We start from the raw sequence: 13,087 nt of genomic DNA, 5'->3' as shown, positions 1-13,087 counted from the left end.
AAACAACAATAACAACTTTTAATTTGACATGATTACAAAGTGTACTTAAAAGTAAAATAAGTGTACATCTTTAAAGCATGTCAAAAGTTTAAAACAACAATTTAAAATGTACTTAATACAACTTTTAATTTGACATGATTACAAAGTGCACTTAAAAGTGTTAAATGTCTTGCCTTTTTAAGTACACTTTAATGGTCTTTTATATCATTATTAATATGCTATCTACAAGTAAATCTTTTTAAAAATATATTAAGATTTGAAGTACACAAGTAAACATTCACTACAATGAAGCCCCCCCTCCCCCCCCCCCTTTTTTTTTACAAGGAAAGTCCTTTTCTGTCATCTTTAATGTTCATAAAGATGCAATTTGCACTCAAGGAGCATGAAGAGAGACATGCTTGTTTTTTGTGTGTATCTGTTGTTTGTAAGCGTGAGGTCAGTGGATGAACCCCAATTCATTCATTCTACTTTTATTACTCTGCTGTCAAAGAAGGTGATTGTCTTCTGTGTGTCCCAGGACTTTTTGATTAACAGTAATCAAGGACTGATCCCGTGACAGTGAAGTGGAAAGCATTGATCACAGAGTTGCCCTTGCCTGTTGGTTGCAATTACAGTGATTTTCTGCTTTTTGTGTGTGTGTGTGTGTGTGTGTGTGTGTTTAGGAGGCCTTGGGGTTGGAGAGCGACAAAGGACCAGACAGATTCCAAACTGCACCAATGTCTGAAATGATGAAGGAAGGTTTGATGATGATATCAACTGTATTACATGTACAATTATACTTTTTTTCCTTAACTTTTCCTGTTATTGTGGTGCTTATGCCTTTTTATTATTGTGGTGTTTTACATTTGAGCTCTATAAATGAACAATTCCTTAAGTGTTAATCAAGGCATTTTTAATTACAGACGTAAATTAAATCAAAATCTCTATCGAAAGCAGTAGAATTATATATAATATCAGCACTTAAGGAGTAGTTTCTTTCACAATTCTTTCTTAAAACGATAATCAGAGAAACTGATCCTAAGCAGGGGCACCCAATTCCTTTTGTAAACGTAAGAGATCATTCTCCGCATGCTAACTTGTAGATATATTAACTGCCTCACATTTGTAAAACAGCTTACTTTTAGAGTTCACAAATCATATGTTACGGTTTCATACAGAAAAATCAACATTTGATCATTTGAAATATGCTTAGCTTTATGTATGTTTATATTGATGCTTACATCATCTGATTTAATGTTAAGAAGTCATAAGGAGCATAGTTTTAGGGTCAAATAGATGTACATGGCACAAATAGAGGTTGGTACCTTCATCTGTGTAGAAGCATCATCTGCTGAACGTGTCCATTTGTGCCTTGGCAATGTGTGTTACTATTGTAAGTTGGCAACTTATTCTTAATTTGGTTAGTATTCACAATACTATATTCTTAGACGTATACTCATTTGGAGTGCATGTTTCATCACTACTAATAACTGACAGCCAGTTTTATATTTGAATGTGAACTGAAAGTTACTTTAATCTGAATAAATGTATTTTTACATTAGTGACTGCCCACTGATTTTTTTACAATGGATTTTCATGACATTTCTGTAACAATTGAATGGTCTGTGTATCCCAGTATCTCAAGGCAGTTTCCAAACACCTATGATCTTTTCATTTCTCCAGTAAATAGCCCACAGAAGATGACTTGTGATATGAAAAATCTTTAATAGGATAACGTTAAATGAAAGGATACAAAAGAGATTCTCTACTGAAATGAAAGTAAACAGTGTGATTCGGCATAATCTGTATTTTGCACTATTCCAGGTATATTTTCTGTTTTCTCTCAGTTGCTTTCGTGTGTTGAATTTTTTCCTGTTAAAACAGGAATTTTGGGTGGGACTCAAATTCTGCTTAGCCTTTTTTCCCCATTACGAAACATGAAACATGGTTTGCTACTTGCCAGTTATTATGGGGTGGCATGAGTGGGAGGAACATTCTTATTCTAGAGAGCATTTGATTGGACAAAAACCTGAAGTAGTCAGTCATCATATTTTAGTCCATTTTCCCAAAAGAGAAAGACTGAACATTTATATATTTGCTAAATATTATTATTTTTTTTTTTTAAGTACACTAAATGTTTCGAATAAATTAATACTTTTATTCAGCAAGGATGTACTAAATTGATCAAAAGTGACAGTAAAAGTTTTTTTTTTTTTTTTCAAAATGAATGCTGTTCTTTTGTATTTTCTATTTATCCAATAATTCTGGAGAAAAAGGTATTCACAAAAATATTAAACAGCACAACTGTTTTTAATACTAATAAAAATAATTAATGTTTCATCAGCACCAAATCAGCATATTAGAATTATTTCTTAAGGATCATAACACCGAAGAATGGAGTATTGGCTGTTGAAAATTCAGCTTTGCCATCACAGAAATAAATTATTCAGCTTAATATTATAATATACACTTTTTTATGATTATTTTACTTTCTTTTATGTAAAGCACTTTGAATTACCATTGTGTATGAAATGTGCTATATAAATAAACTTGCCTTGCCTTGCCTTGCCTTGCCTAGAAAACAATAATACTGTGAAATATTATTACAATTAAAAAACTGTTTTCAGTGTCAGTAATTTTTGATCATATAAATAAAGTGTAGCAATGGTAGTGTAGCCAGAATTAAACTAACAAGACAAATATTTAATTGAGCAAATTCATTAATCACTAGTTTTGACAAAACTCCAAATTGAAATGGTTCAGTACTTTGAGAAGGACACGGAGAGTGCATCTGGTGAACAAAACAGGAAATAAAAAAGTGTTCAGTATGTTACGGTTTTATGACTCTGGGATCTTCTGAAGCTGTTCAAAGACTCTGTACACAAAGGAAATGCAAACAGTCATCTATTCAATATCCACCCATAAATGTGCAGGCTGTTGGTCTGGACAAAGGCTGTCTAAATACCCTGCACCACAGTAGCCTTTAGAATGTCATATTTTTCATTATTTTAGCTCTCTCTCCCACTCTCTCTCTCACATATGCACACCATACACACAGGTACAACTGCAGACGACGCTAAGCATTTTTCAATGTTTATATGGTAGCATTTGAAAAATAAAGTTGAGTAACATTGGACAAAAGAGCACTCTGCATGAAACAAAGTTAGCTTTATCTCGTCCAAGGAGCCCTAGTCGTCATGTTTATGTGATAAGGGAGAGAAGGGTAGGATAAGAGCTTGAGTGATTTTATGATATAGCACACAGAGCTTTGCCTCCAAGGACTGTTCTGCTTCCTTTAAAATCTCATTTACCATTATGATTGAATGTAAAGCAAAGAAAATAGTTGGATGTCTCATCACACACTCTACGCTACATGTTTTGTATTTTGTTGTGATGGGCCTACTTTAAATTCAGTCAATATTCACATGTGGCCTGTATAATTGCAAGTTAATGAGACTATACGCAAATGGTAAAACTGCATGTCCCAAAACACTGTACATAACATTATTGTTTTGCAAAAATGTCCTGCTCTGCTCAACTTCAACTATTTTGCAAGTTTTATTTTCCCTATTTGTGCATTTATGGATCTGTGTGAACATTAATTGCTAAAATATTAATAAGCCATTATTATAATATACTGTCAGCCAGGGAGCGGTGCTATAAAATTCAGGTTTCAGACTGAAGTTTATGTATTTCAACTTCTGTTAACTTTTTGAAAAAGACAGACAGCTGTCACTCTAGTCTGAAAACTGAATCTATGTCGGAGTGATTGAGCTTTGGCTGTCAGTGTGTGAGTATGTGTGTGCACGTGTGTGAGTATTTCTTGCTGTAGCTGACGGACTGTTTAGGTTTCAACCTTTCCTGCCAGACTCATCACTGCCTCGTGTGAAAAAGATTTAACATTTTCCAAAGGTCATTCTGAGCTTTCAGAGATGGAGAAACACTGATAAAGTCAGAGGGATTATTTAATGTCTGATGAATTATTAAAAAGGCCTGTTTTGGTTTGAGTACCCCTGTCTCCTCCATCCGTTTCACTTCAGTGCCATTCTGACTGGTGCAACTGTTAGAAAAACAATCGTGTTCATTTTTTTTCATGCACAATCATTATTCATGACCTTTATAAATTTCTATAAAATAATAATAATAAATGAATAAATAATACAATGAAATGAGATGTTGTCACAGAGTTGTCGAAACATATCATTAGAGCAGCGGGAGACATTGCGTTGCCTGAAATTTTGACTATATAAATTCAACAGACTGGGCATTAATATATACAGTGAAATATATTCACTTGCGCCAAAAACTGCCAGGCTTCATATTTGGATGCCAACTCGCCTCCCGACTGGATAAAATCTGAGCCAGAGACTGATATAGGAAATATCCTTTTCTATGGTGACCTTGCAATTGTGAGACTTTATGAAACGCCATTCTGTTTTATGTGCTTCATTACAGGATTTTAAACGAGATGGTTGTCCTTAGTGATATCAAACTAATTATTATGCTTATATTTACAAGAACCCCCTCTCCCCTTAGACATTACAGAATTACAATTTATTTGTTTTGTGCTAATGTGACCATGTTTCTCATTTACTGCTGTTCATCTGTGTATCTACAGATCTGCTGAGTGATTCCATATTCTTAAGGATTTCATATCCTAATTTTTACCATCAGGCATCTAGTGAACCATGAATTTTCCAAATGTCCATTTTTAATGGGCAATGAAGTGTAATTTAAATGTTTGCATTTTATGCAGTAGAATCCCTAAGAGATTTTACTGTTAAGAGTGATTCTAGACTATTTAAGTGAGAAAACATGCAAGTTTTTGACTGCAAGAATTCTATTTACATCAATTATATTTATTAGTTGATATGTTTTACTAAATCAAAATGACATTTTCATGAGACTTTTTAGCTAAGTAATCATCTAGAATGAATAAATTTGAGGACATATGTTAATTAGATTTTCTGAATAACAGGGTTGCTAGGGTGATGCTATACAGTTGCTAAGTGGTTTTTGGGGTGGTTGCTAGCGTGTTGCTTACTGGCCCAAATAAAACATGCTATTTATTTCCTTATGTTAAAAACGGTTTTCATGAATACAAAATTACCAAGTTTACATCCATAGCACAGGGCATGTTTAGTTACATTACCAATTTTAATACTTACGGTTAAGGAATGAAATATTTTAGTAATAGCAACAGTGCTGCCATCCTTAGCAAGCACTACTAATGATGTCAAGTGTATCAGGATGTGTTTATTGACCTGGAAACAGTTTAAAGACTTAAACCAGGACTTCTGGGTCCAGGTGCTTCAGAACGATCAGGGCCAACCAGGAACCCTGGGAAATAAATAGCCGACCTTCGCGCTCTTTATCATCATTTCCATTACATCAAGCAGCTCGTTATCGCTAGTGTTTTTATTAAGTCTGAGTTTAATGTTGAGAGTCCGTTAAGTGAAAAGACTCAGTGATTAATGCAGTAAAGCACTGTTCTCAGATTTGTGGACTAAAGCGGTCTCATGCACAAAAGTGCAGTACACAGGGACAGAGAGGTGAATTCATCCTCACTAGTGCAGAATTTCTCTACTGACTCCTCAGTGTGTCACTGCTGAGGAGGAGTCCGGTCTGACTAATGACTGTCTCTAACATCCTATACTGGGACCCGTTACACTCTCTCTCTCACACACACACACTCTAAAAAGCATTACTGCGGACACATATCCTCACGCACACATGGTAACTCCTAATCTGTAACTAATGATGGTGTCTTATGGCCCATACAAGGGTCAGTAAATCAATTACACATTCTAATAAAGAAGCAGACACATCTCTCTCAGCCTGTCACCACTGATATATTACACATACTATGAATGAGATTGCATGTGCGTGTGTATGTGTTAACGCTCCACTGAGGACTTTCAGACTCCCACACCACAGTGTGGACTTATGATGGAATTATACTGAATAATAATGACAACTAACTACCAATCTTAATCATTTCAATGCCATCAAACTGTAAAACTAACATCTGCCCATTGTTTATTCTACTGCTATAAATCATCTTTAATTAGAGCTGAAAAATTATGTACATTTCTAGTGTTCATTTAGATGAATTTCATCTATGCAAGCGTGAAAATCAAACTGCTACTCAGTTCTTTTCACTGCATAATTATTATTTTCAATAGCCTAACAAGACTGACTTACAGACAGCAGATTATGCCTTCAACCAGGATTCTCTCCACTGTATAAATTATGCCTATAAAAAGAAACCACAAATTAAACTATTGTTTGAACTTTGAAATAATTGTCTGTTTTGCAGATCCAATTCACTGACCCATTGAAAAAAATGGTTTACTGGAAAATATCAGTGGATCTATGAAGAAGAAGGACAGGTGACACTAGCATTTTGCAAAGGAGGCTATACTTGATCTTTCAAGGCTACTTTTCCTGAATGAATTTCTTGTCTTTGACACTTTAATATATCTATGTTTTAATTTAATTTGAAATAAAATGTATTATTTCTGTGACTGCAAATTTTCAGCAGCCATCATTCCAGTCCTTCAAAAATTATTCTACTATGCTTTAAATAATTTGGTGCTCAAAAAAACATTTCTTACTATTTTTAACAATGTGATGCAAAATATTTTTGTGGAAACAGTGATGCTTTTTTTCAGGATACTTTGATAAATACAAAAGTTCAAAAGAAAAGTTCATATTTCAAATAGAAATCTTTTCTAACATTACAAGTGTCTGCTGTCACTTTTGCATAACAAAAGTTTTGAACGGAAGTGTAATTGTCTAGGTACTTGATTTTGATGAAGATTTATACAAAACACAGGGTAACACAAACAGCATACAGTACACAACTAATAACCGGCCAGGAAGAACTGAAAGGGAGCAACTTAAATACACAACCAAGGATAATTAACTAACACAGGTGAACAGAATGAACTAATCAGACATGAGGGAAAACTAGGTCAAGGGAAACATGAAAGAAAACAAACTAAAAGTCTATGAATGGCACATAACGGTGACATCTAGTCTGACAAACTTTTAGAATAACTCAAATGGCCAAATGCAAGTGCCAGCTTTTATTTTCAACTCTTTAAATGTATTTTTTCATGGCAAAGTAAAATGAAAAATACTTATATCATTTTCCAGTTTCTAGGGTCAATCCTTCTTGCCAGTGTTGTCCAGAGGCAAAATCTTTCTATGTTCTTTAATGGTTAGAACTACTGGGTTTCAACAGAGTTGAGCAGCGTGTACAACTTTATCTCATTTAAATATGACTGAGTTCTATCAAACTTGGTTTATTAAATGAACATGCAGTGACATCTAGTGACACCAACAGTAATATTGATGTCTCTAAAAGTCGATTCATAACACAGTTGAGTATGTAGTAGGACTATGTCTTTTAGAAGTCAAATTAAAAACAAGTAAATAATAAAAATCACAATAGCCTCCCCACAAGTCAAATGTGATAAACCCAGAAACTGAACTGTGTCTAGTTAACAGTGCTGATTCAAACCTGACAGCCTTGTTAACAATGCACTCATTCCCCATTTGCATATTCACAATCATAGCCATCAGTGAGGTCATCAACCTCTTCTGATGTCAAGCTATAATAGAGGTTTGGTACACATGTTGTCAGCAACAACAGTGTTTACTCAATCCATCGCTTTAGGGCATTTTTCCCATCATTCTGAATGGCTGCAGTTCGTATATGAGTAATATGCTATGGTCATGACTGCAGTGTGGAGTAATGAGCTGCCAACCCCTGTAGACTGTATTATCCATAAACACTCACAAGTGAAAACGTGTTAGTTTAAAGGCGGTGCAGCTGCTGAGGGCAGTGGATATAGTGAGGGTGTATGAGAAATTGTGGTTTTCTAGGGAGTGAGAATTACAGTAAGGTCATGGAAGTTGTAATGCGCCCAGTGCTTGAATAAACTACTAACCCATTTAAATCTGAACGCCTGATGTATTACAACAAAGCAACCAGGTTGCAGACAAGCAGCCTAGTCCAGACAACAAGCAAAACATGACTCTTTAAGTGCAGAGGTTCAGTTATTAACGTATAAAACTATAATTCATGCATTATTTAACATTTATAATCAATTCAATGCATGTTACTTTTCAATGACATGTTGCTCTGCTGCTGAACTGTGCACGGGTGGGTTATACCAGCAAGACAGAGGCCAAAACACCAGTGCGGAAATTTCATATTCCCACTTCCAACCTCAATGCCTTCCTGTCTATCACGCGTCACAGGCATGCGTAGACCACAGACTGGCACCATGACTCAATATGAACACGTTCTTATTCTAAAAAATGACAAAAATGCGTTCGCATTAGCTGTTACACTTTTTTGGCTGAAGGTTGCAGACTTGCCTTCCAGTGGCTTTGGCACTGCTATTGACAAAGGGTCGTTACTGGGGAATAACTAACCTTGTCAGAATGTTGCAACTGACCAGTCAGAATCAAGTATTTCAGAGAGCTGTGTAATAATAGCTTGTAAACTTATAGTGAATTCACCCATGTCATAATTACCATAATTAATAGATGACAACCCAGCACTGTTCATGTGTTAGAACTTTATTGATGCCAAAATGAATCTGTGAAATCTGATAATGAATAAACAAAACCACAACAGGCCTAACAGTAACAGTTGTTATGCAAATTACTTGTTAAAGAGCACTTATTATGCATTTATTTTCTTTTTTTCTTTTTTTTAATTTTTGGATTATAAGACATTAAAGGACACTTTTTGTTGATGTTGGGGTTGATTGAAACCCCCGTGATAATATAACCATAAAGATAACTATAGTGTATTAGCATCCACACCAATGCACAATAACATTCTGTTTATTATAAGCGTGCTGCATTTATGTTGTCTGCCATGCCAAGGCTTGAGCTCTTTAATGTCAGGTGGATTCTGATTGACTGTCAATGTTTTTATCACACATCAGCTTGGGAAAAAAAAAGTTCTGAAAGGGATTCCAACAATATTGTTCCTCTGTTTTGTAGTTGTGGTGTGGACATCCCTATTCTCATAAAATTATTAAATAATTAATACTTTACAGTTATAGTTATCGCCTTGGTGTCAGCAGGCCTTTAGAGCGCTGTTCCAGTTGTTATTTTCAAGTTGGAGGTGAGAAAATTCCTTGTAACTGATGTGAGTGTCGCCTTTAGTAGCCATCATTTTATAATAAAGAAGAGCTGAGGTGGATAGGTATACGAATCCTAAGCCTTGACCTCTGACCCCTCTCTATTTAATCATACGTGTCAAAGCATCACAGTAAAGCGAAACACATTTATACTTGGACTTAGAGTTGAAAAGGACGGTTTAAATAATCTGCTCCAAACAATCAGAGGGCATCTGTCACATTAATCTGAACGGGAATCAGGTGAGACAGATCCTCCTGTGGATGGAGGATGTTTTATTCTTTTTGTTCTTGTGTTGGAGAGTGGCCTTGAATTATTATGAGATATGAGCACAGACACACAAATGCAGGCTTAAAAGCACTGAATTTGATACAAAATATAGTGTGGGAATATGATTAATATGATTGTTTATATGGGTCTGCTTTTGACTACATTGTGGGAGCCAAATGTCACCACAAGGATAGTAAAACCTGCATTATGCTAATTCATGAATTAATGAATATGTAAATATGCTAAATGGTTTCTGCTAATGGTAGGATACGGGCTGTGCTTGTGTGTGTGTGTGTGTGTGTGTGTGTGTGTGTGTGTGTGTGTGTGTGTGTGTGTGTGTGTGTGTGTGTGTGTAATAAAGACAAATGTGCTGTATGTAACTAATATTATTCAGGTATCTCACAACAGGACAGAGGGAGAGAAAGCGGGAGAGATTGATTTGATGCCCTGGGCGGTGTCCTCCTTTCATTTGTTGGTTTCAGGGTTCAGATGATTCAAAAGCAGGCCAGCAGCATGAGGTAATTGAACAACAAGAACAACCACCACTCCCCAATAAATTATCATCAATAATTCTTTACAATTCTAATTTTGCCTGGGTTTTAAGTTTGTGCATTGAAATGGTAATAATATGACATAAAAAAAAATATTATATTCATGAGCATCCATTTGAACCAGTTTAATTAAAAGATAGTATTCATTAGTGAAGATGTTGTAACACTCCAGTGCCTTATTAAAGCACGCGGCATTGATTAAATCTATACTGCCACCTAGTGTTTCAAATATGACTTACATCAGTGGTCTCAAACACAATTCTAATCCCGAAGACCTTGCTCAGCTGGATCAGGTCTGTTTGGTTAGGGTTGGAGCAAAACTTTGTAGAGCTGTGGCCCTCCAGGAACTGAGTTTGAGACCACTGCCTTACGTGAATATTATGTTATATACACCTAGAAGGACTACTGATATAAAAAAAGATTTTCTTATAATAATAATATTAAGTAAAACATTATTACAGTATGGGCTTTATAATTTCTTATCAGATCATGAGTTAATGTTTATTCCAGAATTTATGGTAACACTTTACACTAAGGTTATATATACAATAAGGTTAATATTTGTAATTATGTACCATAAACAATGAACAACACGTTTACAGTATTTATTAAATCTTGGTTAATTTAATTTTTTAAGTATATTATTGTTCATTGTTGATTAATTTTCCTTCATAATGCATGTTAGCTAATGTTGCCTAATCTAGAAAACGTGAAATTAACAAATGCATAGGAACTTAAAAATTTGTATAAATATCCTTGCAGTACTTTTACAGACCCTATAGTAAACCCTGGATTGTGAAATTATCCAAGAAATGTGGATCTGGAATATGGAAGCATATGGGTATAAATTTGAAATATTGAATTCTGCTACCCATATGCTTCCAAACAGGAAAGACTGGTATTTTGAAAATGTATATATATGTATGTTTGTTTATATGTATGTTTGTACACTCTAAAAAATGGGTTTCATGCCAACCTTGGGTCAAATATGGTCTAACCCAACTTTTGGGTTAAAAATTTTATGTAAAAATTTACCCCAACGGTTAGTCCATATTTGACCCAAAGTTGGGATGAAACAACCCAACATTTTTAAAGTGTATGTATTTATTTATTTTTAAGAAGAATACACTTTATAAAATGTTGGGTTCAAATAGCAATGTATGTTTGTTTGTTCTTTTATGTTTGATATGCATTTTTGTAATTTTTGAATTTGTTTATTTTTTTGGCACACACAAACTCAGAAACAAAGGTACGAAAGCTGTCACTGGGCCAGTACCTTTTCAAAAGTTACAGAAATGTATCATTTAGGTAGGCCTACTGATATGTACATTTTACTGTGACAGCTTTTATTCCACTTAAATTACAGAAAACAAACAGACATACAGATACATATAAACAATTAAAAAATTAAGAGATTTTTGTGTGTGTGTGTGTGTGTGTGTGTGTGTGTGTGTGTGTGTGTGTGTGTGTATGTGTGTGTGTGTGTGTGTGAACTACCCCTTTAAGTTTGTTCAGTAGTTCTAAGACATCAACATTCTCTTATTTCTCTGTAGTTCAACAAACATCCACCAGAGAACAGCATGACTCCATGATGAGAGGAGACTCCTTTATATTCCAATAAAAACGATTCAGTTAACAGCGGGAGCTGATCTCAGATCAGCATTTTTATTCTACATGTGAATTTTTAATAATAGATTATGAAAAATAGAGGAAAAATCAGAGATTGAGAACAAAGCATTACTTTATTATGTTATCTCACTGACATGCATATAGAAGCAGATGCTAGGTTGATCACTTGCACTCTATATGATTTCAAAATACATTACATTTTCTCTATCTAGTATTTTGTCTGTCCCTTGTTCTGTCTCTCAGATACATGAACATGAGTCAGGCTGTATGGAGTGAGTGTAGGCGGAGGTGAGTGCGGATTGTAAAGGAAGAGACACTGCAGAAGCTCACTGTACTGTATGCAGCAGTAGCATGCACACATAATATTCACTAACAATACATCATGGTTACTACACTATCATGGTATTACTACAGCACTGCTGAAACTTTAAAGATGCATGCAGAAACTCGATTTAATGTGAGCCACAAAACACCATTTTGATTTTACATGGCCTTAAAATGTGTCACAGGCTGCTCATGTGCAGTATCACATGCAAAACAAATTACAACCAAACATGTCAGCTGCAAGCCTACAGCAACACAAAAGCAACTGGTGAAATTTCCAATATAAATAGCCTCTAAAATGCCAGCAATCATGTCGCCTGCTAAAAAAGCACTAACTAAAACACCACAGACTGAAATGCAAAGTATTGTAATGCATGATACTTTAATTATTCAACTACTGCACAAAAACATCAGTGTAATTTTCAGTTCCAACAGAGCTTAATTACAGTCATATGATATCATGATGACATTAAAACCATCTCCTAAACAGATCATCTGAATTGAACGGAGCAGAATGGGAAGACAGAGTCAACAGTTTGTGTGTATGTTTCAAGAATAAACAGCCCTGCAGTTATGCAAGATCCTTGTGGGAAATTGGACAGATGTGCCTAACTTGAGACATGAGACTTTTTACTTGCTTTTTTCTGTCTTTAAAATGTCCACTTCAGTTAGCCTATTTATACTGTTCTGTGACATCTGGAAACACAAAGACATAGAAGCAGTCACCCTCCTCCAGATCTATTTAAAAAATGATATACAAACAATTTATGGACCTGCACCCCAACCTGTCTTAATGACAAGAGTTATGAACAGAGGTCATGAGTGTAATGGAACACAACATAGATGTGCTCAACTTGTATTTGCCATTTTCATAAGGTCAGCGGTGGAATAATATGCACATGGGACTGACTTTTATGTCAACCATGTCTTTCTTTCGAACTCCATCATCCTAAAGGAGTTGTTGTAGTACACAAGTTACAAACTCTATTTATTCAAATTGAAGCAAGTTTTCTAAAAACTGTAATAACTACATGTTACTCCCATAACTAACTGTTCTACCCTGTGAAAAGAAATACAAAAATGGAAAATGGTTGAGGTTTACAGATTATTGCATAATTAAAAATACAAGAAAGACACCTTTAAAAAAATCAATACAGAAAATTCCTTCA

At 34.9% G+C, this 13,087-nt stretch overlaps 1 protein-coding gene across 1 annotated transcript in view; it reads left to right on the top strand.

Annotated features, from left to right (window-relative positions):
* Nucleotides 1-1,535, top strand: part of LOC109106647 (VPS10 domain-containing receptor SorCS3-like) — a 55,901-nt gene extending 54,366 nt beyond the window's left edge. The window contains exon 27 of the mRNA XM_042773859.1: nt 663-1,535. Within this exon, the coding sequence (XP_042629793.1) occupies nt 663-724 (62 nt within the window). The 3' untranslated portion in view covers nt 725-1,535. The remainder of the gene's footprint in view (nt 1-662) is intronic.
* Nucleotides 1,536-13,087: the final 11,552 nt, after the last annotated feature.

The sequence above is a fragment of the Cyprinus carpio genome, chromosome A17 (assembly GCF_018340385.1).
Source record: "Cyprinus carpio isolate SPL01 chromosome A17, ASM1834038v1, whole genome shotgun sequence".
Classification (NCBI taxonomy): domain Eukaryota; kingdom Metazoa; phylum Chordata; class Actinopteri; order Cypriniformes; family Cyprinidae; genus Cyprinus; species Cyprinus carpio.
This window is presented reverse-complemented; position numbering and strand designations above follow the sequence as displayed.